Genomic DNA, 25,095 nt, shown 5'->3' with positions numbered 1-25,095 from the left:
GTGTGTCCATCATCCCCTATGTCCCTGGGTGATGCCGGGAGCCATTCCTGGGCTGGTGCTGAGCACGGGGATGGATCCCCCCCCCCCTCTCTGTGCCACCCACATGCCCTGATCCCTGCCCTGACCCACTGGGGAACAGAGCCTGGACGCTGGTGAGTGATTGCAGAGCTCAGGCCTTTATTTCTGGCAGTAGTGCCAGGCAAGGACAGCAGGATCCAGCCAGCCACAAGGCAGGAAGCGTGGCAGAGCATGGAGGTTTCCCAGGGTGCTGCAGGGGCACCTGGGGAGGAGACAACCAAGGGCTGGACAGCAGCAAAGGATGGATGGAGGAAAAGCCAGCGCCCAGGGTGGTGCTGCCCATCATGGAGGAACCTTGGGACAGGAGGATGCTTGATACACCATGCTCTCCAAGATGCTGGAAAGTCTTGGACTCTAATCCTGTCTCGGATGCTGGCAAAAGAGCCGGGGCCAGGAGTTGGGCAGGTCAGCAGGAACTCAGAGCTGTCCCTTCATGCCAGCAGGGACAGGGTTGACGGCAGTACCCAAGGTGGTAAGACCCCCTTGTGCCCTTCTCCTCTGCGGCCGTGAGCCATGATGAGCTGGCTGAGCTGCTCTCCACCATCCATGCGGGGCCCAGGCTGGTGGAGCAGCACCAGACTTCTGGGCTGAGCCAAAACAGAGGAAGACCTCCCGTGGCTAAAACCCTCCTGCAAGTGTGGGTCTAGCAAGGCTCCAGTCTGCCTTGGAACTGGGTTGGTAACAGACTCCATGACCAGGACACGCTGGCTCAGAGGGCTGTCTGGAGAATTGGGAAAACCCAAATATCTTGGCAGTCCCATGGAGACGTGGACTCAGCCCAGCTGCAGACTCCTGTCCTTTGCTCTGCGGCTCCTCTTTCTCCTGCAGGCAATAGGCCAGACCTGAGCAGCCCTCAATTACTGCCTCAGCAGGCCAGCAAAATAGCTATGGGTTGATTTTCTCCTGACCCAGGTCTCCCAGGACTGATGCTTGCAGGGGACAGTTGGCTCAGCGAGGCAAGACCAGAGAAGGATGGCATGTATCCAGACTGTCCCCAACACAGGGCAAGGTGCTGTGCATAGGGGATGCCATGTGTCATCTCCATTCTCCCCACGCGCAGCCTCAGAGATGTCCTGCCTGGTCCGTACGTCCGTGGGGGCAGTGGGGAGCAGGCTGTGGGGTGCAGTCTCAGGCACACTTGCCCTTGCGAAGGCAGAAGGGCAGCTCTGGCGCAGGGACCAGGATGGTGCTGAAGATGGGCCGGTAGCGCTCGGGCAGGACCTGGGGGTGCTGCGCCATCATTTCCAGCACCATGTGCCGCACCTCCTTGGAGACGTCACCCCGGAGATCCAGCAAGGTGGAGATGTGCTCATCGCTGGGCAGAGAGCAAGAGGTGAGTCCGGGCGCTGCAGGCCCATGGCACCATCCACAGTGCTCGTGTCCCACAAACCTCCCATGATCCGGAGAAGCTGAGCTGAGGCCAGGGGAGAGCTGGTACTTTGCACCAGCTAAACTTTAAAATTTGCTTGAAAAGAACCCCACAAACCCTGTGAATTTGATTTTGACATTTCATGGGTTTTGGCCGATTCTGACATTTCCAATTTGGTGTTTTGTGATTTCTCACAGTTGGTTTGGCCACCAAATACAGATGGGTGAATGCCACAGCAGGACTGCATTTTCCTTTACATCTTTGCCCTTGGGAATTTTCAAGAACCCCTCAAATCTGGGGCATGGGAAAGGAAACCTCAGGTAGGAGGGGGAAAAAGCCCAGGTTTCTGCCTGCTCTGCAGCATAACCTCATGGAGTCCAGCCCAAGCCTGGCTTCCCTGGGCGGACTCACGCCTACCCCATCTCGTGGGAGAGCCGAGCTGGGCTTCTTACCTGACGTCAGGGTACTTGGTGATGAAGCCCAGCACCTCCAGGCTGAGTAGTGCTGGGTCTTTGAGACAGATCAGCTCCCGCAGGGCAAACACGGCCTCCAGGCTCTGCTGGCTCTGGTCCAGACCCTGCCAGGGAGAGCAGCCACGTGAGAGACCAGGAGGAGGCCACTGCGGTGGCTAGTGAGCTGCAGTCTGGTCCTCAGTGCCCATGTGGGGACCTGGCCACTTGCAGCTGGTATGTCCCCACTCAGTGTGTCCTGCTGATGGGGCTGGCTTACCCCAAGGCAAGATGAGGCTGTGCAGCCTCACTGACCTCTGCTGGGCAGGGCGGGTGATCCCCCGAGTCCCTAATCCAGCCAGTTCCTCCCATCTTGGCCTCACAACTGCGCAATTGTAACAGCCCCATCTTGTTCATGGGCTGATGTACCCACCCCATCTGCTGGAGGCTGGAGGGGAGCAGGAGGGTGACCGAGGTGAGCTATAAGCTCCTTGCACTGACCTTGCTGTGTGATGTTCCCCTCCCATGGCCCATCCACGACTCCCCGCCACACCCAGGCATCTCTCACCAGGCCACAGAAGAGCTCACGGAGCTGTGTGGCATCCTGCAGCAGACGGTCACAGAGCTGGCCCCGCTCCTCCTCGCTCTTGCACACCATCTTCTTCTGCATGAGTGCCCGCAGGTACTGGCTCGTCACCAGGAGCTCGCTCTCTGTCAGCAGAAGCTGGGCAGGGGAGAGCTGTTAGTGCTGGGCATCACCTGGGTGTCGGACCCCAATTGCCCAGAGAAAGGCAGAGGGGAAAGGGGCTGGATGCAACACCAAGCTGTGGGGACAACCTGCTGGGAAGCTCCCTGGCTGGAGGGACAGAGAAGGGAGCTGAATTTGGGGGAAACCCTGAACACCTCTGTGGTGGTGCCCTCTGGGCTGTTCTGGAGGATATGGGTTCTCTGGCAAACCCAGCAGCGACTGCAACCCCTACATCCTGCACCCCAGCATGGCACCCAACTGCCCAACCTCCTTGCCCTACAGACAAGCAGCCATTTGAAAGACGCCCTGCAGCAACCGTACCATGAACACGGGTTTCCTGACGCGGGAGAAGTCCTTTGCATACTTGTCAATCACTTCGCACATGCTGCTGACGAGCTGGGACCCCGACAGCCACTTGCGGGAAGGCAGCTGCAGGCAGAGGGGCTGAAAGAAGCAGAGGAGCAGCATATGGCACCCTGCATCGCACTGCTCTTGCAGCAGCTGCCAGCTGCAGGACGGCACAACATCCCACAGCTGCTGCTCGCCTGCTGCCTGGCAAGCATGTCCTATTTGCCTTGCAAAACCCCCAAGCCCCCAGTGCCAGCCAAAAGTCAACATAAAAATAGAAGAGTGGCCTAAATTAGGAAATTATGGAAATATACTCGGGCTGCCCCTCCCTGACACCTAGAGATCCACATTTTTGGGCTTTATCTGGGTCATGATGCCCCATCGTGGGCAGCACCTGAGGTCTGGGCAGCAAGCTGCTCCTCACACACTCGCTTTTGGCCTGTCCTGCTGTGATTTTATTTTTAATTTCCACTCCTTCCCACTTCCCTTGTGCAGACATAACACATTTTTTTGCCGAGGGCTTTGATCTCCTACTCCTGCCCTGCTGTCCTTGCCTGTCTTCCTGCCTGCAGGCAGTCATTCCCTCTATGTCTCTGCTGGGGCCACAGCAATCTCCACACTGCCTGAGAGCATTTCATCCTTTAGCTGCTCCTTTGTTTTCATGGCATTCAAGCCCTAAATAGCAATGCCATTAATTATTCCAGATTTTTGGTCCAGACTCCAGGAAAGCTAAATTTGACTACACTGGCAGGAAATGACTTGGGCAGCTGCACATGGGCTTGTATCGTCCGCACGGACATTGCCTCTCTCCTGTTGGTTTTCTGCCATGAAACAGCCATAAAAAGGAGTGTGAGGCAGCCTGGGGGGGCTGTGGCTCCTGGTCTCTGTCAGTTAGTGGTTTGGGGGCCACAAGCCATCTGCCCCTGTGATACAGAGTGGTGCTGGCTGGCGACAGACATCGGCTAAGCTGCGGGCGGTTTATCAAGGCCTGGGAGCCAGGCTGGCAGAGATGTGTGCAGGATGATAGCAGGCCACGGGGTATGTGGCGGGGATCCTGAGCAGGAATAAACCCCTGCCTGGGGGTGTAGCAGTAGGGCTGTTCTTGCTGGGGCCAGGTTTCTTGCAGCCCTGCCACCCTCAGGGGCTGTGGACAAACATACCTGCAGGTCCAGGAGCAGCTCCTCCAGCAGCAGCTGGCAGGCTTTCTTCTGCATCCTATCTAGAGCAGCCCGGAGGGACATGGGGACTTCTCTGTGGGCACTGTCGGGGTGCAGGAAGGAGACAGAGGAGCTAGGAGAGAGAGAAGAAGGGAGGGGACAGGTAGCCTGGGAAGCATGGTGGAGACACTGGTCCCGCAGGAGGATAGGGAGGATGTGGCATCCTTGTGGGTGGTGGGGTAGCTACAAGGTGCTGGTGCACGTTACCTAAGAGCCAGGTTGTTGTTGAGCATGGCCAGTAGGTAGGAGACATAGTACTTGGGTATGGTACGGTCCTTCTGGTGCTCCTTCCCACATTGCACTAGGGCTTCCCGCAGACTGCAACACAGTGAGTCAATCATGATGTGTGGGCAGAGCCCCAGACATCTCGCCACAGGACCTGGAGCTGGGATGCTCCTGGGGGCACATGGACGTCCGACAACCCTCCCAGCTCACTTGGCTCTTTCCAGGTCCTGCCACCAGGTTGGAGAGTGACAGGTTGTTGGGCAGGGGGGGACAGTGGGACCCACTGCAGACCCCTCGGGAGAGCAGGGCTCGGTGCGACTGGAGAGGCACTTGGGGCAGCAAGCCCTGGGAGCTGATGGCCCCAAGGGCTGAGACAGTAGCCGCATAGATAGACAGGGTGCTGAGCCTTCTGGGACCTGGATGAGCACAGGCTTCCCTATGGCAGATCTCCACCATCAGCCTACGGTGCTTGGCCATGGGACCCAGGGTCTGTGAGGATGGGCAGGGGGGCGAGGGGCTCCACTGACCGGCCCAGAAATGCCTCAAGCTCCTCCAAGGCCATGTTGTAGACCTTCTGCTGCAGAGAGTCTGTGATCAAGGAGGCTACCTGGATATTCTCATTCAGCATCTGCAAAGGGAGAGAAAAGTGGAGGTGAGTCAGTGGGAGGCTGCAGGCCACGGCCCCCCTTTTTGGGGCCTCTCAGCATGGCCATGCCCCATGGTGCTGGGGACCCACCTGCATGACAATGACAGGCAGGGCTGACTGGAAGAAGCCCTGATGGTCTGTCTCAGGTTCCTCTTCCCTGAACCACTCCTTGAACTCCACCTCCAGGGTCCTCTGCATCCACTCAAGCACGCTAGCCTGTGGGATGGACGCCCACCACAGTCAGCCCAAGAAGTCAGGAACCGACTCCCCTGAGGCCCAACATGTAGCACAGCAGTGAGTCCTGGGCCTTGTCTCACCGGCTGATGGCCTCCTGCTGCTGTCAGAGCAGATGCCGGCACAGTGGTGGTGGTTGGGTCCCCATGCCCATTGCACATGTGCTGTCCCGCTCGCTCACCTTGACTTTCACCACGTATTTCCTCTCTGTCTGATCCACGAGCTCAGGGGACATCAAGGGACCCAGAGCAGAAACATCCACTTCTGGGAGAAGGTCAGGGTGACCCATCATCTCTGGGCTGGAAGGCAGAGGTGGGACAGGGCTGGGAAGACCTGTGTTTTCCAGTTACTACCTCTCCCTCTGCCCTCCTGATGGGTCATCCCCAGGCACCTGGAGCCACTCTCCCAACCCACCCATGTGCTGGTGGACAACCCAGCTCTCCACAACCTCCCCTGCTTGGTTGGTGCTGACCTGTGGTACACACGAAGCGCCCACTCAAGGAGGAGGAAGAGTGCCTGTTTGTCCAGGTCCTCTCGGAGGATGTCTTGGAGGTGGCTGATGAGGGCCTGGTGGTAGGTGACAGTGCAGACACTGAGGATGTTGTAGTGAGCCGGGACGCACTGGACCATCAGGTCCTTCACCACACGCAGCTCAGCCACGATGTCCTTCTGCAGTGCTGCCAGGTGCCTGGCCAGCCCTGGCCCCTCAGTGTCCATGTGGGCTGCATGAAAGTGGGCTCCTGTGATGGTCTCCTGGAGAATGTGGTAAAACTTCTGCCTCCAGCCCTTTGGGCGGCCAGGGGGCAGGAAGGTGGCCTCCAGGAGCAGAGTATCATCTATTTTCTCCTCCCGCTCGATGATCCTTACAGCGGTGACAAAGAGAACTGGGTCCTCACGCACCAGCCGCAGGCTGCTGCCCACGATGTCCCACAGCTGCTTGGCCAGGCTCTCGTTGAGCTCCTGTAGGCCACCGAAGTAGGACAGCACAGTTGCCTGGGCACTGGAAAGCCCGCGGAGGTGCAGCTGGGAGAGGATGTCGTCCCGGAGATGCTCCATCATCATGAGCTCTGCATGGGCCTCCAAGAGTTGCTGCCCACTGAGCAGCTGCAGGGTATGGGAAAAAACCTCGTGGACTGTGGGGGAGGGAGGAGAGATGCCAGGATTGAGTGCAGGGAGTGAAGGGGGTTGGCACCAGTGTCATGGGTGCAGGTTAGCAGGGAGACGGTGAGGGAAAGGGTCTGAGATCTGGGGCTCTGGGAGTACTGTGCTGGATCAGGCCCCGGGGAGGCAGTGGCATCTCCATCCACGGAGACTTTCCAAACCCAACCGGCAAAGCCAGGGCAATCTGCTCTAGCTTTGCTGCCAGCCCTGCGTGGAGCCTAGGGTTGGACTGAAGTTCTCCCCAGTGCCTTCCAGCCAAAATCCACAAGGACCGGGCCAATGCCTTACCTGAGAAGAGCTGGGGCAGCACCTGGACCACTGAGGCCAGCTGCACGTGCTCTGCCATCAGTGCCCGCATCTGCTGGAGGCCCTGGAAGCGGTCTGCACTGTCGAGCAGGGCCCACCGCGCAGCCCCCAGGTCCTGGCACACGCTCTGCACCTCCTGGGCCGCCGACCGCAGCTGCTCCAGCCCCGCACTTACCCCCTCCAGGTAGGATTGGATGGTTGACTGGGGAGCAGAAGAGGATGGAGAGGCAGTGGAGAAGCTCTCAAAGGCTGGAAGACTCATGCACCATTTGTCCCAGCCTTGCCAGGTCTCCCTTGCATGCACTCTCCCAGCCCCACAAGGTCACAACTGCCATGATGCCATCATATCTCCCAGCCCTTCCATGATGACCCCATCCCATCAGACCCAAGCACACCCAGCTTCAGGTAACCTGCTCCAGCAGCAAGAATGGCTCATTTCACCCCTCTCTGGGTAAACTCAGTCACAGTGACTGTTTATGGGATGGGGGGCAATGGCTGCTGTGCATGAGGTGGGAGAAGGGCATTGCTTTGGGGTGACCAGGACAGCAGGGTGAGCAGTAACCAGATGTCTCCTTTCGGTTTTAAAAGATTACTTTGCTTCTGCAAAATAGTAACATGCCACAGGGTCCCTGTGTGCCCCCCAAGGCGTATTAATGGCATGAAGCACCTCAGTGGCCCTATGAACCCTCCTCCCCAATGGACTTCCATCTTTTCCAGCCCTGCAGCGGCTCTGGTGCATCTCCATGCCCTGTCCATCCACTTAACTCCCGGCTTCTGGTGCCAAGAAGCACTTTTACCCAGCGTCACCAGAAGCAAGTTGTTTTCTCTGAGGCTGCATCACTTAAAACAAGTTGCCTCCTGGACAATTCACCCACATTCAGGCTAGGAGAAACTATCTCCAAAATAATCAGGAGAAGGTTGGTGTGCTCAGACTGACTGGGTCCTGAGGTTAATTGTTCCTCAGGTTATGCAAAAAGGGTCACCCTGAGCAGGGAGGTGTGCACAGGGGCTGGGGACAGCCCTTACTGATGGATGTAGAGATGGAGTTTCTTCTGTGGGGATCTGCATGCGGGGGCAGGTTGGAGCTCTTGGCCTCCTCCCAGGAGGGGAGAATTTGGTGCTGGGATGGGATAATGATGGGGAGCGCTGGCTCCTGCACATGGGATGTGCCAAACAGCCTTGGTGTTTTGTTTTGAAGGATGGTTGGAGACATGGGAGACTCATTTTAACACTTCAGAAAATACCCAGGGGGAGGGCAGGGCGCGGTGGTGGAGTTTACCAGATCTTTTCCCCCAAACAATTGCATTTCTCCCACCAAGCACCAGCCAAAGGACAAGATTTTGCCAGAAGTGGACACAAAGATGATTCAACGCAGAAGAGGGGACCCTAGCTGGGATCCCTGCTGGGGGAGGCAGTGAGGCTGCAGGCATCCATGGGGTGGGCTGTGGCAAACACCCACCTTCAGCCGGGACTGGATGGAGCTGTTCCTCTGCGTCTCTCGGCTCCGGTACTGCCCGAGCCCCTCCAGTTTCTCGGGGCGGTAAAACACCCCTGAAGCCCATTTCAGAGCAGCTCCTCTTGCCAACTTCTCAGCCTTCTCTGCTTCTGGCCACTCCTCATCTGGGGATGAAGCCAGGGGTTAATGAGCGCAATGAAGCCTCTCCTGGCAGGGCAGGAAGGGCCCCTGAGGCCAGAGGCAGGAAGCTGGCTGCCAGCGGACTTCCAAGCACACCCAGATCTGGGAAAGCCAGACAGCACGGTAGCAAGCGGGTCCTTCTGCTAGGGTCCCCTCCCCCCCCCAAGATGCCACCGCAGCAGACTGGGGCTGTCACAGTGGCTGTGGCAGCGAGAAGGCTGCCCTGAGGAGCTGTCACCCAGCCTGCCAGCTTGGGCTGTACCCTAGGCTGAGCGCATGTCCCCATCGCTCCCCCCAAACAGAATTCTGGGTTGTCTGAGGGGGGTCTGATGGCACCTGGGAAGCCCTCAGCAGAGCTGAGGCTTCGGCAGTGAGTCAGCAGGAGGGATAGAGAGATGTCAGCTCTAGCATGGAGGAGAGTCAGCCCGAGGTGAGAACGAGGGGCTCCTGGTCTCCCAAAGGCATGCACGCAGCTGTGGGGGGCCACGGCATCCCCCTCCACACAGGGTCCGAAGCCATGCCGAAGGCCTTCTGGCCAGAGCGGAGGGCTGAGAACCAGCTCAGTCATCACATGCCAGTCCCCATCCCCAGTGCCTGGTTTCATTGTTTCCCCCTGCTCCATCCCCAGCAACTTCACAGCTTGTGGCTCTCCACAGCCCCACTAGGATGTCACCCAGTGCCAAGCCGGACTCCTGCTCTGCTGGGGAGCCTGCCCGTATGGGCACCCTCGGGGACCGGGGGCTTTGGAGGCAGTCAGCAGCTTTGAGGACGAGCTGTGCAGTGAGCAGCACTGCTATCACCGTCAGTAAGCAGAGTCAGCTTCCAACCCCACCCGAGAGCACAAGGCACTGGCCGCGGCACGGAGAAAAGGTCCAGGGGGTGGTTAGGCAGAGGGCAGGGGAACCCCCAAAATGTGCTGCATGCAGTAGCATCCCTCCCCTGCCCAGCACCGCCAGCTCCCCAGGGGGATGGCCGCATCGTCCTTGTTACCTCTGAGGCTCATGGTGCGCTTGTCCTCTGCAGACATGCCCATGGTCTCCAGGCTGCTGGAGTTGCAGGGGCCAGGGCAGGGCTGCGCGGAGGAAGCCGGCAGCCGTTTCCTCAGCCGGAGCAGCTGCGTTCCTCAGGGCCTCATTGTGCTCCCACAGCCACGCTCAGGACGTCAGGAACAGGGGGCGGAGGGGAGGGGGGACACAGGGGAAGACACCATGGCTGTCGCAGGCCTCGGGAGTAGAAATCATGCCCTTCGTGCCCTCGCCGGCACCCCCAGACCTGCCCTGGGCACACAGCCTCTCTTCGTGACGCCCCCCAGTGCTTCCCTGCTCGAAGCCAGCCTGGCCCAGGGAGGACAGCAGGGTGCCCGGGGTGCCCCTGACCCAACACCGGCCCAGGCCGGCGCTTTCACCACACCGTCCGCACCCAGAGCGGGAGCAGCCAGGCGAGGGTCTGCCTGCGACAGGCCAACACGAAGGGGAAGCGGGGACAGACCTGGAGACGTGTGTGTGTCCCCCAACCCGCCTTCCCCGGGGCACAGGTCGGGGGATTTGCCCCCGCGCTGGATGTTTTAAAGCAGACAAGTGTGACGGGCAGCAGCGAACTGCTCTGCTCCGCCCAGGCGGTGCGAGGGCTCAGCGATGCAATGCTCAGATCTCGTATGTCAGTTTGGCTTCGGTACCACAGTGACGGTGAGGGGATGGACGCGCACCCCGGTTTTACCCTGGGGCTCCCCCCGCGGTGGGACGGGGCCTGAGGCCGTGCCCGCAGCGGGAGGCCCCCCGGGAGGCGCCGGTCGCCGTCCCCTCACGGAAGGCGGTGGGTCCCGCCGTGGGGGTGTGTGTGTGAGGGGGAGACCCGACCCCGATCCCGATTCCGATCCCTGCGGGTCCCCTCAGGGAGCGGCCGTCGAGCCGCCCCCACCCAGCCCCCGGCCCCGGAAGTTCCCATCGTGCCCCGCGGCCCCGGAAGCGGAAGCGCGGAGGGGCCGGAGCCGGCGGCGGGCAGATGGCGGAGTGCGGGCCCCAGCCCCCCGGGGGTGGGAGCGGGGCTGCGGGGGCGCCGAGCCGGCATGAGAAGAGCCTGGGGCTGCTGACCACCAAGTTCGTGTCGCTGCTGCAGGAGGCCAAGGACGGCGTGCTCGACCTTAAGCTGGTGAGGGCCCCACCGCCCCCGGGGGGGGGGGGCTCTGCGGGAGCTCCCGCCTCGGGCCGGGGTCCTGCTGCTGGGGGAGCCGAGCTCCTGCGGGCCAGGTTCTCCGGGGGCCGAGGCAGGTTTTGGGGGGGGGGAGTCGGGACACGGCAGCGCCCGATGCAGCAGGTGCAGGGAAAGGGGGGGTCCCCCGGGGGAACGGCAGAGCTGCCAGCCGCGCTGAGGGCATGCAGAAGGGGCTCTGCACCTGCCGCCCTAATATTCCCTCCCGCCGCTTCCTTCCGAGCAGTTCTCCCCACCCAGCTCCTCCGCTTTCCCCAGGAAAGAGGAGGCAGCGGACCCTGCCTGACGTTGCAGGCAGTTGTGTGATTCAGTTGGAGCCCCGCTCAGCCGTCATCTTCTCTTCTGCATTCTTGTCCCGCAGCAAGGTGCTATTTGATCACCAGCACCAAAATGATCTAGCCCTGTAGAGCCTCTGAGACATATAGAAACAGAGACCTATAGAAACTGTTCCTCCCCACTGCGGTTTGCCCCGCCCTGGCATAGAGCAGGAAGGGGAGTGTGGTCAGATTCATCTCTGCCAAAGGTTGTCCCTGATGCCTTTAGGCTGTGGAGAAGTGGCCCATTAATGTACCTTGCTTTTGTATTTTGAAGATCTTCACCTAGAGGAAGTAACTCTGTCTTTGTGGCACGTAGGGTACTTAAACCTTGGCCTTTTCTATAGGTGAAGTTCCTTGCTGTGGTTTATACAAATACCTCTTAGGTGGATATGCGTGCGAGCATGCTCTGACCCTTCACAAGCAGCAGACGAGTGTCAGAAAGCTCTGAAGATGCATGGTTTGGAGGAGTCTATTGGCTGTAGGCTTCTTTCCTCTCCCGTGCCAAATTGTTGTATCTTTGGATTTGGGCAATATTTTCTTGCTTAAAATGGCTGTTAAGTGCATTCGTATTTGTTAGCGTGGTTTGATCAGTTGTGCCATGTAGGGTCTCTGAAGTCCCGGTCTGTTACTGGTAGGTGAGAGGGAACTGTCACTGTTGGTCCTGGCTGTGCCAGTACAGCACATGTTAACTCTTGCTGGTGCTTAGTTGCCATGCGGTAGCAGAAACAGGCATATCAGCGCAGTCCAGTGTGTCCCGAAAACCGAGGGGAGGAGAGTTGTGTGAGCAAGGCAGGGAAGTCCCAGGGCTGCTCAGGAGCTCCTGCCTTACAGCCGTGCTTACTCTCCTCCCAGCACTGCATCTTTCGAACAGAGGAATCTGCCTCTTGAGAAGGTGTTGATTCTCTATCAAGCAGTATCAGATCAGATTTAGAAAAGACCTTTTGAATTTTGACTTCACTGAACTGTTGTCAGTCATGCAGACAATTCTCTGTGTTCCTCTTCCCATGCCCATCTCTTTTACCCTCAAGAAGCACTGAATTTTTAGGCTGCCAGACTAGTGTCTTCTAGTACTGCTGAGGAATGGTGATTTTTGGATCCACCGCGAGCAAGGTGGCTGGAATTTGATTTGTGCTTAGTGGGGAGGTGGCTGAGTAAGAAAGGGAATGAAGGGGCAGTGGCTTCTCATGGTTGTAATGACATTGAGAATGTGGCTTTGTAATTTGAGGCGCTGGGACATGAGAGGTATGAGATGGTGAGCAGACTGCTTGGCCAGGAATTAATCTGATAGGCAGGAAGGATTGAAACATGACTGAGAGGTTGGAGTTCAGTGTCTAACCTTTTTGCAGGCTGCAGATACCTTGGCTGTGCGACAGAAGCGACGGATCTACGATATCACAAATGTCCTGGAAGGCATCGGGTTGATCGAGAAGAAATCCAAGAACAGCATCCAATGGAAGTGAGTGACAGAGAAAGTCTAAATTGTTCACAGGTCCCTTCTAGTCCTGGGGTCCTGTTGTACAGGTGCCTTGCTCCTCTTCAGGCAAGCAGAGCTTCATGAGGCTGTTATCTAAGTGACACTGGGGTTAAAATGCCTTGCTTGGAGCAAGGTTCCTCAGTGGTCTGTGCACGCTTGTAATTCCCCCAGCTGGGCTATGCTGATGGTAGTAATGAGGAAAGCTGAAGTACATACCATGTGTCTCTTACAGCAGAGCTCTTGTTTTGGTACAAACTAAGTATTTGCAGCACCTTGGGCTAGAAAAGATGCCTGTCATGGCACTGGAGATGGGGGAAAGCCCTGCCAGTCTGCAGGATGTAGGAAGATGTACCAGACCTTGCTGTGCTGGAAGGAAGGTGGAGATCTAGAGTGGGTATAGATGAGGGTTTCTGAGCGATCCAGCCTTGATGTATGATAGGGGTGGCAATAAGGAAGGTGGCAACCACTCTGAGAGGATGGGGCTGGTCTGAGTGCCTCCAGAGGCTGATGCATGTCACTCCTTTTTACTTTGCCCAGAGGGGTGGGTCCTGGCTGCAACACGCGTGAAATAGCTCACAAACTTATCGAGCTGAAGGCAGACATAGAGGACCTGGAGCAGCGGGAACAGGAACTGGAGCAGCAGAAGATGTGGGTTCAGCAGAGCATCAAAAACGTTACAGAAGATGTGCAGAACAGTCGATATCCTTTGTGTGAACTGATTACTCTGTCTCCATGTTCGCTTGCTAGGCTGGAAGGCAGGGACCTGAGGGCTGGGTTGGTGCTGCCCTGCCGAGGGCAGAGGGGTGGTGGTGACCTGTTGCTGCTGGAGAATCTGCACTGAAAGGCTCCAGAGGCAGTGCCTGGCTTTGAAATTAGGGTAACTCTGTCCAGCCTGGGAACCAGCTTTCTTTGTGGTGTGTGGTTTCTTGTCTGGCTTTTTGAAGTACAAAACGCTGTAACGTTTACCATGATGAGAAAAGTGCTTCTCTCCAAGTCACAGGTGCCACTTTCTTGAGTGCAGAGCTGCTCTTGTGGCTTGCCTGTCTTAGGGTGTCAGCTCTGACGAGTATGTAGCTTGCAGACCTTGCCTGCAGACCACTTCAGAGTGTGGCATGGAGAGCCTTCTGGGAATGGCATTTCTGTGCTCAGGAAGGAAATGCCAGGTGCCCTTTGAGTTCTCTGTCTGCGCAGGAAGCTGCAGCCTTTCTCCTTAACCTTGGAAACATTAGCGTATGTGACACATGAAGATATCTGCAAGTGCTTCACAGGTGAGCAAATGGTGCTGCATCGTAAAGATGTAACATTGCAGTCCTATCAGTCTGTCCCAGCTGCTCTCCTTTCTTCAGGAAAGAGGAAGCAGCAGACCACGGGCTGCCCAACAGCATTAAGTTAAACGGAGTGCGAGCTCTGACGCCATCCTGGGTTTGTGTACCACTGAGTTGTATCTTTCTTGTCACCCTCAGAGGGGGCAGGCGGTTTCTTTTACTTGTGTTTAAAGGAACATTGCTGCTATTCCTAAAGAAGTCTTTTTGCTGGGTGTCACTATGTGGGTATATGTGTGTTATGTTAGAAGCCTTTGATGTTAAGGGCTTGGGTGGACAATGTTCTAATAATAGGAAGCAAATTTTACTGCATGGTAGGAATCTGGGTGTAAGCAAGGAAATAGTATAAAAAGTGGTCCCTCAGTTGCGTCATGCCCTCTACCAACAAGAATGCAAGAGGAAGGTAGTGAAGAGCAGGACCGCTTGCTGTGACCTCACTCCCTTGTGTACTGCCTTCCTAAAGCTGTGAGGTGTCTCTATGAAAAGCCATATGTCCTGTCTCTGTGGGGCAAAAGTGAAGAAAACCCACAGGACTCTCTGTTTCTTCTCTATTGCCAATTTTGATGGTAGCTGTAGAACCCCTCCAAAAAAAATCCCCGGTGGCCAGCGTGCAATAAGGCAGCCTGCAGTACATAAACTGTTCTCAGCTGTAGTGGTGTGGAGTCGCAGCTCCTTTCTGCTTCGGTGGACACCTGACCTCTCCTGACCCCGGGCAACCTGCATCTGCTTGCTTGCAGCAGAGATTGAAGCTATTTACCCTAACCTCCCCCAGCCATGCATAATCTCACCCTTGTCTGACTCTCTCCTTGTCTCTTCCAAGCACCCTTCTCACCCTACACTTCATCAGCTCTTCTATTTTTCATTTTTGCCTTTGTGTGCTGTCCTTGTTCACCAGACTTTATACTGCTCAAGTTCCTGCTGGTAACTTATGCCTCATCACCCCCTTCGCTTTACTGTTTCTTCTTATTTAAGCTAGCCCTTTTTGGGGGCAGGGGTTGTGTTTTCAGTTTGACAGTGCCTGGGGCCAGATAACTTGTAATAGTCTGGAAGAGTTTACTGGAGACCAGCAGACAGCTTATTGCTTGGTTGATTGAGTGTTTTGCATTTTATTGCACCTGGTTTTTGTAAACCAGTTTGCGTCTGAAGTCAGACCTCACCAAAATGTGCAGAGATTAGATCTTACTTAGGGCAGATCTGAATTCCTTCTAGAACAGAGGCTTGGTCCATGTTTTTCCATTGTCTGTTCAGTTTGCCTGTATGAATATGCCTTACATCACTTTTTTTTTTCCTCTCCTAAGCATCTGAGCCTTGCAGAGGTTCTTTTTTGGACCTCTTGTGTTCTTGAACTGTGGTGCAGGCTGAATTTCAGCTCCTGGATTTTCTGATTGACTGCTATTGAACTTGCTTTCTCAAAGTGAGTTAGGGCTTGAAGATTTCCATGCTTGGACTCTTGTCAAATAATGGATTAATTATTTGGATTAATTAAAAAAAATAAAAATGTTAGTTTTTAGTGACTGGGAAACATAATTTTCCTGTCTGTTGCTGTGATGCATTTTCCACTTGCAGAATGAAAAAGGAAGTGGAAACACACTGTACGCTGTTTTGTAGAAGTATTTGGGATATAGCTATCAAGGGAGATAGAAATGCAACACCTGTATTTGAAACTAACAGGTCTTAAAGCTCGAGCTTGTGTCTTTAAGCTTTATTGTGCTTTTTTGTCTCTTAACAATATTTTTCTTAAATGCAGATTTGTTAAAGGAATCTCATCTTATTGACAAATCCTGTGGTATTTTTAATCCTTGTACCTTTTGCTGATCTGACCTTTGATTGCTTGCCTGAAATTAAAGGATGTGCTCTTCTGCTGTCCACTCCCTCTCATGGCTCTGGGGATCTTCTGTGTTAATTATCAAGTGAAGCTTAATGCAAAATACCGGTGAAGTGTGAATACTAACCACACTAAAGCTTAAACATTCAAAGTGAAAGCTGCTAGCTGCTCGGTCTGAATAAGTCTTAATGTTCACAGCGCTGGTATTTCTCTGTTCACATTTCTCTAAACCCAGATACGGACTGGAAGCTGCTTGTCTGTGACTGTTGTGTTATTAGGGGCACAGGTCTTAAGGAGCTGCAGAACTTGAAAAGGAAGGATGCTGTCAGCCTGGCTCCCAGCCCTGCATGTGCTGGGCTCTGTGCAGGGTCCAATACAGCTAACACCAGGCAGCTCTCTCACCAGTAGAGACTGGGCAGTGTTGGTTTTGGGTATTGGTACTGCAGCATGAGGTTGCCATGCTGTTGGCAGCCTCACTCCTGAGCCTAGTTCGACACCATCTCTTCGCTGGCAGTGGAGCTCTTTGAGTTGTGTGCTCTTTTGTTTATAATTCACATCTAAAAGCTTGTGACAACAGAATGAAGGATCATTCCCTTAGGATTCAGATGTTCTTAAGAGTGAATTTAAGCCAGCCCTTCTGAGAGAAAGAAAAGTTAGTCCTGTTAAGGACGCTGCTAAAAAACTGTAGGGTTGCTTTGGGAGAAACTTCACAGGTTCTTTGTGCCCTGGGCAGCTGGCACATTGGGAGCTGTATGATATGCTTAGCAGCTCATGTGGGTGTAAATGGCAGTCCTCCATGGAAGACAGGGCAGGAGATATGGGGCTTTGAGGAGGGGCCCTTTGTCAGTGCTTAATTATTGTCAGGACAGTTTGTGCCTGCTGAATGCTGACCAGTCTGTTTTCACAGGAGACACCCTCCTTGCTATTCGAGCCCCATCAGGCACCCGTTTGGAGGTTCCCATCCCTGAGGTGAGTGATAACTGGGCAGAGTGCAGGAGTGTGTGTGTGTGTTTGTGTGTCAGAGTGGCAGCTGTGGCTGGATTGACCAAGCTGGGAATTGGAAGTAAGGGGTTTGATGGGAGTCGGAGGAACTGCCAACCCAAGGAAGGCTCCAGATACTAAATAATTGCCAGAAAGCTCTGTTGTTTAGAAGTATGTAATTGGAGGAGCACCAGGGGAGAGGATAGTCCTGGGAGTCAGTGGAATTGTGTGTGGAACCATGCTGAACTGTCTGGCTAGCATGTCTTGCCTCTGGGAAATTCCTGTTCTGTTTGAAAAGGGCATTTAATATATGATTGTGTTTTGCTTTTGACTTTTCTCAGGGCCTAAATGGACAGAAGAAGTATCAGATCCATCTGAAGAGCACAAGTGGTCCCATTGATGTTCTCTTAGTAAACAAAGATGCTTGGAGCTCTCCTCCTGTCGTACTACCTGTCCCTCCCCCTGAAGACCTCATTCAGTGCCAGGCAGTTGCACCCTCAAAACCGCCGATACCACCGCTCACACACTTCCAGGAGGCATCTGTTCCCAGCAGCACCCAGCCCTCTACACCGACACCTACCAGCACTCAGGACCATAGCCCTCCCGCGCAGAAAGTCACAAGCACAGGTGAGAGGGAGGCTACGGGAGGCAGAAACAGGATGGTGGCTGGCAAAGGAGAGTATGTTCCCTGGCCTGGCTGGGGCTGGCCCTGCTGGTCATGCAGCATCGTCAGCTCCTGGCAAGGGAGGCACCCCTGCCTTTGCTGCAGCGAGCCTTTTCTTATGTCTTGATTAGTGGGACTGGCTGTGTTAACAGAAATGAGACACTTGGCTTGTGGGGGTAGTGGCAGCCTGTAGGAGCAGTGGTGAGGGAGAGACTAATCACACAGATTCATTGATTAGCAGAAGTTTGTAAAAGGGTCTTTTCAAGTTCAACTTTCAATTTGAAAAAAGACTGTCAAAAATTCTAGGTTAGGTTGCTTGTGGCTTTGTCCAGCTAAATTTTGAAAGCCTCCAGCAGTGGAGATCCCCAGCTTCCTTGGTGAGCTCTTCCAGGGCTGCAGCACCCTCTTAGTGAATTCCTTTTTCCTGATGTCTGGATCCTTTGAGCTGCATCTCGTGCCTGTTCTGCACGTTACATCCTTTGGCACCACTGAGAAGTTCTTAATTTTTGTAACTGCCTTTCAGGTAGCTGCAAGCTGCTGTTAGGTTGCCCTTAGACTTTGCCATACTGAAGAAGCCCAGCTCCCTCCACCCCTCCTTGTAGGCCATGTGCCCTAGCCCCCTGGCCATCTTGGTAGCCCTCAGCTGGTTCTTTTCCACATCTTTCTTGAACTGGAGGATGGCCAAGCTGGACACTGTACCCTAAGTGCCGCCTCAGCCCCACACTTCCCTCAGTGTGCTAGCCATGCTTCTCCTGGTGTTACTTACTACCCGGCGTGTGTTAATTGCTGTGAGAGTGTGCTCTTGGCTTATGTGCAGCCTGGCACCACCAAGACTGCTCTCCAGCAGAACTGCAGCTGGACCTGGGAGTTTTTGCTGGGTGAAAGCAAGAAGCCGCCTTCCTGTGCAGCTGTTTGTGCTTGGCCAGCATTGCCAGTGAGGGTTTGGTCTGTGCTGCAGCTGCTTGCTTTGGGGCTGGTGGGAGATTACATTCTTGTGTGTGTCTGTGACTCTTTCCAGAATGCGGTGTCGCAGCGGCAGAGTCCAAGAGCAGTGGCAACTTTGACCCCCTCGGCAATGCGTCCGCATCGGCCAGCCAGCCAGCCGGGTTAGATACACAGCCACTGCAGTCCTCTGCCTCGCTGGACAGCAGCTCCGTCCTACCCAGCCCCTCTACCTCCTTTGAGCCGATCAAGCCCGACCCCACAGGAAGTGAGTATGCACCCTCGTTTCATGCATTGCTCCAAAAGCATGCAGCTTGGAGCGAGGGAAAGGCTGCTAGGCCTGGAGGAAGGAGCTGAACTCTGTTCTGCCTTTGCTGTCAGCCAGACTCTGCAAGGGATGAGTAGGCATTTCCCCGTGAGGGTGCTGGGGAACCTGGTGAGAAGGTGACTCTGTCATGTCTAGGGTCCTGCCACTTTCTGTGATGTCAATACTAGAAAATCTGTGAGGGACACTCGCATGACACGCGTCTTTGCTCTTACATGTAGGATTATTCCCTTGCAGTCCCTTCTGTAGTGCAAGGTCCAATTTTGAGACTGCATGAAGCTATAGAATTTCCAGCCATCACTGAGAGCACCTTTGTAGCTCATGGGGAGTTTTCCTGTATTAGGAGAGCTCTTGTCTCTGTTTTCCTCCTTTGCTTAGGAATACTTCATCTATTTTTAGTCATCTTGTGGTCTTAATGATCTCGCAGTGTATATTTGGGGAGCTCCTTGATGTGCTTGGTGAGGTGAAATGGGCTTTAAAAAAGGGACATTTGAGCTTTATGCCAGGAAATGGCAGGCTGGCCCAAGGAGAGAAAAGTACCCTCTAGGTAAGACACACTGCTTTAATGTTTTGAAGTGTACCTTCACTGCAGAAACACTCTAGGCTAGAGGGTTATGGTTAGAAGAGGAAATCTTCCTCAAATGTACCTCACACAGTGCTTTTGTCATACTTCTGCTAGCGTGTCTGAGAGAAGTGTGAACTGTCTGTCTTCATCTTGGAGTAGTCTTGATTGTGGAATTAGGCCTGTGATATGTGTATAGCTTACCATTTCCCAGTGGGCCTGTGCTAACTCTCTAAAGGCACGCCCTCATCCTATACAAGATAAATCGAGGTGGTATATGGAAGCTGACACCGTATGAGGCTTACATACAGGGAATTATTCTAGAGCTGCTGACTGTGATAACGTGTTCATGTCTCAGGGCTCCTACAGATTTATTTTAAAGTAGTCGATCTTAAGTATTCTATTGCTTATCATTTCAGCAGAAGTATGTGACATGGGGTCTGGGAGCACAATTTCTGAATGGCATAGGATGATTTGGGTGCATAAGGAGTACAGTAGGACAGTAGGTGATTGTGCTGTAAAGCATTTCAGACTCTTCGTGTAACGATGCAAACCATTTGGTTTGTTGTATTTGCAGTACTGGAACTTCCCAAAGAGCTGTCAGAGATGTTTGATCCAACGAGAGGTACGTTCACTCCCTGACCATGGCTTTGTTCTGTGCCCATCTACCCACAGAAGTGGGACAGCTCGTTTTATTCACTCCTTTTTGGGTTATTTTGGGGTTGTGGTTTTGTATGGTGCTTGTGGTTGTTGGTGGCCACTGGCTCTCTCTACTTGTAGTTAGGCACTCTTAAAATTACTGGTTTCTGTATGTATTCTTCAGTCTTCATGTTGCCAGCAACCTCTGTTAGAGTTTGCCCTACAGTGTGCGGATGAGGGCTTTCCTGTCCCCGTGCCAAAGCTAATCTGTGCTCTGGCTTCCCATGCTCCTTCTCCAACTTGTCTGCACCCTGTGAAAGAAAAATCCCTGTTAGTCTTGTTTCAGCTGTAGCCTGCCTGAGGCTAATCCAAGCAAATAATCTAGGGAGAGTCTTCTCTCTTCAAAATATCCCTCTGTGGTTTTGGTGGTGCTAGTAATTTTGGAGCAGTAGGGGAGGGGATGCTGTTAACTTGTGTTAGGTGTTCTGCCTCTGCCCAAGGAATGTCTGGGTGTCACTGCCTAATGGTGGGACGGACTCTGGGCTAAGGGCAGGAGAGGTGAAGGAATTTGATCTAACATAAGCCTAAACTGGGAAACTCTTCTTATCTGCACATTCGTTTCCCTTCAGTGCTGTCAGAATACTTTCTAGCCCCACAGCTAGGCAGAGCTGAGTACACACAAGCACTTCTGTGGTGACAGGATATGTACAACAACAGTCCCTAGTTCTGTGTTCTAGCAGGTGCTTTGTGAAAGTGCTGCCTTGGCGTAAAAACCCCACAGTCCCAAATGTGCACGCGTGAGCCTCCAATCTGTGTGCTAGGAGCCCTGGCCTCCACAGTTGGCCTGGAGTGCACCTTTCCTCCTTGCCCAGTGCCCACTGCTGGACATGGTGGATGAGGTCTTGGTAATGACTGAGTACATCTGCAGAACAAATGTGACTTTGCAATGTGAGACATAAACTGCTGCAAGGCCCCAGCCCGTGCAGATCTAGCTTAACTCTAACTAACTGTACTGTGTGACTATGTGGACACTATTAAAAAGGAGGTGTTTGCCGTCTATGGTAAGGTATGTTGTTTTATGGAGTATTCTTCCCAATTTGGAGGGGGAAGATGGCGATGCAGGAGTGAAGGACAAAACAGAGTCGACAGCTACAGAGGCAAAACTCGGGACTGGAAAAAAGGAACACTACAGAGCTCAGAGAAATGGGACTTGCAGCATGCTCCATGCAGCCTCTTTCATCTGTGTGTGATCCCAGTAATGTTGCCCTGGCACTGGTGGCTGCTTTCAGGCTATGCAGTTTCAGCTGCAAGAGCCTGCAGTTCTTCCTTAGTGTTTTGTATTGGAATTACTTTTTCTGCGTGGAGAGAACTCTCTTTTAAATGGGTACTTAATAACTGCTTGTTTTACTCGTATCCTGGAAGAAACCTGGATTTCAACACACACATATACACACCCTGCTATATTACCAGCCCTGATCTAAGAATGAAGGTTCTGCATTTAATTGCTATTTATTGAAGCTGGTATTAGTCCTGTCTAGTTGCTCAGTGTTGGAATTCTCTCATCTCATGGCACTGAATTAGACAGGTAGGTTCCTGTCCGCTGGGAAATAGCCTGCTGTGGATAAGTGTCTTGAAAATGGGCTCATCTGAGTTTCTTTGGGAAAGCTTATTTCAAGTGTGGGTAGTATCTCATCAGCCCAGTTAGATTGAGTTAGATATTCACTATCTTAACTTGGTAAAGTGAGAGAGGTATTCAGAAAGTTGTTTTCAAATGCTTAGTTTCTTCAAGAAAAGAGATTGACTTGCACATGCTTTGTTTGGCTGCTTGTCTACCGTTCAAGTGCCTTGTGAACCTACTAGCCAAGAGTAACAACACTGGAGGAAGGAATGACATTTCAGAGATAATTTTTTTACAGTTTTTTGTGGGCAGTAGAGGGGAGAGCAGAGTTAATGGCCCATTAAGGAAGGATGTGCAGAGCTCAGATGCTCATTCCGTTTGGCAGCAGGCAGCCAGTGAATCTGCCAGGGCCTACGGCTGGATTAGCCACAGCGCAGCTGTGGGGCACGGGGAGCAAATTAAGGGGGCAAAGGACACAAATCTGGAGGAAGCTGGAGGCTCGTTAGTTCTACTGCTTCTGGAACAGCTCATTTGGTTTTTATTTTTTTCCCCCACTGTTAGCAAAGTTGGTGGGTAGTTGACAACTGTGAATATGTCAGGCTTTACCAGCTCAATTTCAGATGCACGTTGAGGAGTTTCCTCTGGAGGAGTTTGGGGCACCAGCTAGCATGCCAGCGCAGGGGTAAGGCACAGCCTGTCATATGAAGGAGACTGGCGTGCGGTTGAGCTAAAGCAAGCAGAAACCTCCTGCAGAATTTTTTTGATGTAGCTTTAATTGTCTGACACAGATTTCCTTTGCCTGTGGCAGGAGGGCCAAGCCTCCTTTTGCCACTGCCTGCTGCACACACTGTGCCTTAGCCAGAGGAGGGATAACAAGGGCGAGGACCACCCTGGGAAGGGTGGGGAACTACACAGGAGCAGACCAGGAAAGCAGAGTGTGTTGCTTAACCATGCTTCTCTCTTTCCCAGAATGTATGAACTCCGAGCTGCTGGAAGAGCTGATGTCATCTGAAGGTGAGTCTTTGAGTCTCCCCCTCATGATGTGGCCTCTCCAGGGAAGGAAGGCCACATTGTGTGACTTTACCCAGCTGACAGTCTTGCGACTACAGACTCACCCTCATCTCTTCTGGGCTCTGGACACAGACTCTGTTCTCACTGTCCTGCCAGTCCCTGAGAGAGGTGTGAGGACCAGAAGAGCCTGTCTCTTCCATATCGCAAGGCTGACTTGAAGCAAGCTCAAAGACTGTTACTGTGAGGTGGCCTCCTCATGGCTCCGCAGCTCAGCGCCCGTTGGCAGCTCTTGGCTCAGTGTGGGAGCACTGAGTTTAGTAACCAACCATGGGCTTCTCTTTCCCCAGTGTTTGCTCCATTGCTCCGCCTCTCCCCTCCACCTGGAGATCATGACTACATCTATAACCTGGATGAGAGTGAAGGCGTCTGTGACCTCTTTGACGTGCCTGTCCTCAACCTCTGACTTCTCAGTGCGGCTGTGAGCCTTGCAAACACAGACCGTTTTGTAACTCTTTGGAAAGTGTCTATTTTTGGATTCCTTTTGTGCTAGAGCTCGATGAGTGAGCGATTCAGAGATGCTCTCGTATGGACTCAGAACCAAGAGATGTGGACTTGCAGGCCGGGAGCCTCCCTGTAGCTGCTTCCTCTTCCTCTGTTGCACGTGCAAGGTGCATGTGCAACTTGCTCCGCCGTATCTCTCTCTCCACTGGATCCTGGGCCTCACTTCAAAGGGTCTGTGTTTTGAGTGTTCCCAGTTCACCTGTAGAGTTTGCCCATGTGCCTCTCCGAGCTTCCTCAAATCTGCATGCCTTGGTTTTTCCTGCACTCCTAGAGGCACTTTGCACCTCCTAGGTACCAGCTGCTACAAGGAGCCCTAATATCGTGGTCAGTTCACAAGCCCGGAGGTAGTTAGCTAGATTTCTCAATGTGAGCAGTTCAGATTGGGGTGGTTATATTTCTGAATGACAACGACAGGGGAAGAGGGTGGAAAGGTACCAAAGTGTCCATTTCTTCCAGTGACTCAAGACCAAGCTAGTATGTTTTGCAAGAAAAAGCACTTTTTTTAGCCAGCTGTGCCTCCTAGTGGGACTGAGGAGTTGAGCATTCCTAGTAGGACCCAGGAGCTGAGTCTTTCCCTGCTTGTGCATCAGCAGGAATGCTGGTTGTGTGTTCAGCAGTCTGCTGATGCATGAGCCCAGGGGCTCTGGCTCTTTGTACAGCAGCTGTGCTGTTTCTACAGGGCTAAAGAAGAGGTGCCAGTATGTTGGGTTTTTTTATTTTATTTTTTTATTTGTTTTTGCCTGAGTGAAGAGATGTTTGAAAGGGTAAGACTGCTCAAGCTGGTGCCTGTAAGGTACTCCAGGTACATCAGAGCCTGCTCATATTTGCAAATAGCTGTCTTCTCCAACCATTGCACTTGAGCCTTCAACTGTCTAAAAGGCGACCAAGCAGTAACAATTCAGTAGTACTGTGCTGTGACAAGTTATGTAGGTGTTGTCAAAATAGTGCTTACCCCCCCCCCTTTTTTTTGTCTCAGCATCTGCTCAGGATCAGGCTTTCTGTATATTTGAATTTGCTCCTCTAGTATCCATACCCACACTCCCAATTCCTGATCCTGTGGCAGGTTGCTACCCAGTGTGATGCTTTCTCTGCATCATTTTTCTGCAAGATTTTCTTCATTGCTTTTTTCGTACCTTCTTCCATTGTAATGGAAAGTCTGCTGTTGGGTTTGTTACGATGATCAGGTGGTACCAGTCTTGGATCCTTGTGCAGTTTAGTTGGAGTAAAATGCCCTGATGGATCTGTGTTGTATTTTGCAAGCCCCGACTTTGGTTTTCGGTCAGATCCTGTATTGGAGTGTCTTCAGTTTTGCACGTCTTCCTGCTGATGTGGTAGTAGCAGCTGTCCTGCCTTTCCTGCTCTGCAAACTACCGAAGAGAGCGCCAGGCCAGGAGTGTGGCTGGCCATTGCAGACAGGTAGCTTGCAGCCAGCCATGTAACCAGTTGATGTTTAACTTCTCCGCTTAGCTGCTCACCGCCTGTGAACCACACAGCCAGCTGGAGCACCAGGAATATGGGATGTAAAGTCTTCAATTGTTGGAGCCCGCAGAAGTGAGGAGAGTATATGCTTGGGATGTGGATCCCTGAGGTGGCTCCTCGGGCCATCCTGTTCTGTGTGGGACTCCTCGAGAAGAGCCATCCCTCTCTGCAGCCCTGAAGCACCGGCGTCCTCTTTGGGAAAAGCCTGAAGAATTCAGGAGGAACAACGGGACGGTCTCCAGTGTGGCAGCGGGCAGCTGCTGCCGGCGAGACAGCGGTGCCGTGGGACCCTGCAGGGGGGTGAACTTCCAGCCCGCATGCAGCTAGTCCACGAACCTTCCCTCCTCAGCAAGGAAGCTGACCGACATCCCTCGGTCCTGCGCGCGCGTTAGGCTCCGTGGCTTTGGTGTAGCTCGAGCTCTCCGTGTACTGCCTGGCCCTCGCCCTCCTCCCGAGTGTTCATGTTTGCCACCACCAGTTAGACGACCTTTGGAAAAGGACACCTAGAGAAAAATTTACAGTCGCGAATGAACTTTTGATTCATATATAAAGATTATTTTTATACTTTTTTTGCAAGGAAAGAAAAAAATTGCCTGTAATATTTGTATAGTGTTCTCTGACGTGAATAAACAAAAAACTTTCCAGAGTTGCCCACCTCGCCCCTGGGCCGAGCCCGGACGGAGGGGGTGCCCCCAAAAGCGGGGTGCCGGCCGTCCCCCTCGGGGCCGGGCCCTTTCCCGGCGGGAGGTG

At 53.5% G+C, this 25,095-nt stretch overlaps 2 protein-coding genes across 3 annotated transcripts; one reads left to right on the top strand and one right to left on the bottom strand.

Moving 5' to 3' along the window:
* Positions 1–280: 280 nt before the first annotated feature.
* Positions 281–10,323, bottom strand: EXOC3L1 (exocyst complex component 3 like 1). 2 transcript variants are annotated; one of them, XM_069793911.1, is made up of 13 exons: positions 9,408–10,323; positions 8,241–8,401; positions 6,764–6,983; positions 5,787–6,447; positions 5,496–5,613; positions 5,171–5,296; positions 4,962–5,062; positions 4,417–4,527; positions 4,153–4,282; positions 2,966–3,088; positions 2,465–2,635; positions 1,900–2,024; positions 281–1,393 (listed from the first exon to the last, which is right to left on the bottom strand). In XM_069793911.1, the coding sequence occupies exons 1-13, from the start codon at positions 9,448–9,450 to the stop codon at positions 1,207–1,209; spliced, it is 2,277 nt and encodes a 758-aa protein (XP_069650012.1). In that variant the 5' UTR covers positions 9,451–10,323; the 3' UTR covers positions 281–1,206. The 2 variants fall into 2 exon arrangements, with proteins under 2 accessions (XP_069650012.1, XP_069650013.1); XM_069793912.1 differs by having other exon boundaries at positions 2,465–2,620; positions 9,408–10,321.
* Positions 10,324–10,370: 47 nt separating this feature from the next.
* On the top strand, positions 10,371–24,991 carry E2F4 (E2F transcription factor 4). Its single transcript, XM_069793925.1, has 10 exons — positions 10,371–10,565; positions 12,289–12,398; positions 12,954–13,115; positions 13,641–13,684; positions 16,471–16,532; positions 16,886–17,171; positions 18,227–18,418; positions 19,615–19,662; positions 22,264–22,308; positions 22,653–24,991. The coding sequence occupies exons 1-10, from the start codon at positions 10,419–10,421 to the stop codon at positions 22,766–22,768; spliced, it is 1,212 nt and encodes a 403-aa protein (XP_069650026.1). The 5' UTR covers positions 10,371–10,418; the 3' UTR covers positions 22,769–24,991.
* The last annotated feature ends 104 nt before the right edge of the window (positions 24,992–25,095 follow it).

Source organism: Haliaeetus albicilla, chromosome 10, assembly GCF_947461875.1.
Source record: "Haliaeetus albicilla chromosome 10, bHalAlb1.1, whole genome shotgun sequence".
Lineage (NCBI taxonomy): Eukaryota > Metazoa > Chordata > Aves > Accipitriformes > Accipitridae > Haliaeetus > Haliaeetus albicilla.
This window is presented reverse-complemented; position numbering and strand designations above follow the sequence as displayed.

Excerpts from the sequence above, each read along its gene's own strand:
- EXOC3L1 (XM_069793911.1), bottom strand. The coding sequence starts at position 9,450 with ATGGGCATGTCTGCAGAGGACAAGCGCACCATGAGCCTCAGAG. Across the intron at positions 6,448-6,763 it reads GCTGCCCCAGCTCTTCTCAG|TCCACGAGGTTTTTTCCCAT; the intron begins GTAAGGCATTGG and ends CCTCCCCCACAG. Across the intron at positions 1,394-1,899 it reads ACCAAGTACCCTGACGTCAG|CGATGAGCACATCTCCACCT; the intron begins GTAAGAAGCCCA and ends CTCTCTGCCCAG.
- E2F4 (XM_069793925.1), top strand. The coding sequence starts at position 10,419 with ATGGCGGAGTGCGGGCCCCAGCCCCCCGGGGGTGGGAGCGGGGCTGCG. Across the intron at positions 10,566-12,288 it reads GCGTGCTCGACCTTAAGCTG|GCTGCAGATACCTTGGCTGT; the intron begins GTGAGGGCCCCA and ends ACCTTTTTGCAG. Across the intron at positions 13,685-16,470 it reads TATCTGCAAGTGCTTCACAG|GAGACACCCTCCTTGCTATT; the intron begins GTGAGCAAATGG and ends CTGTTTTCACAG.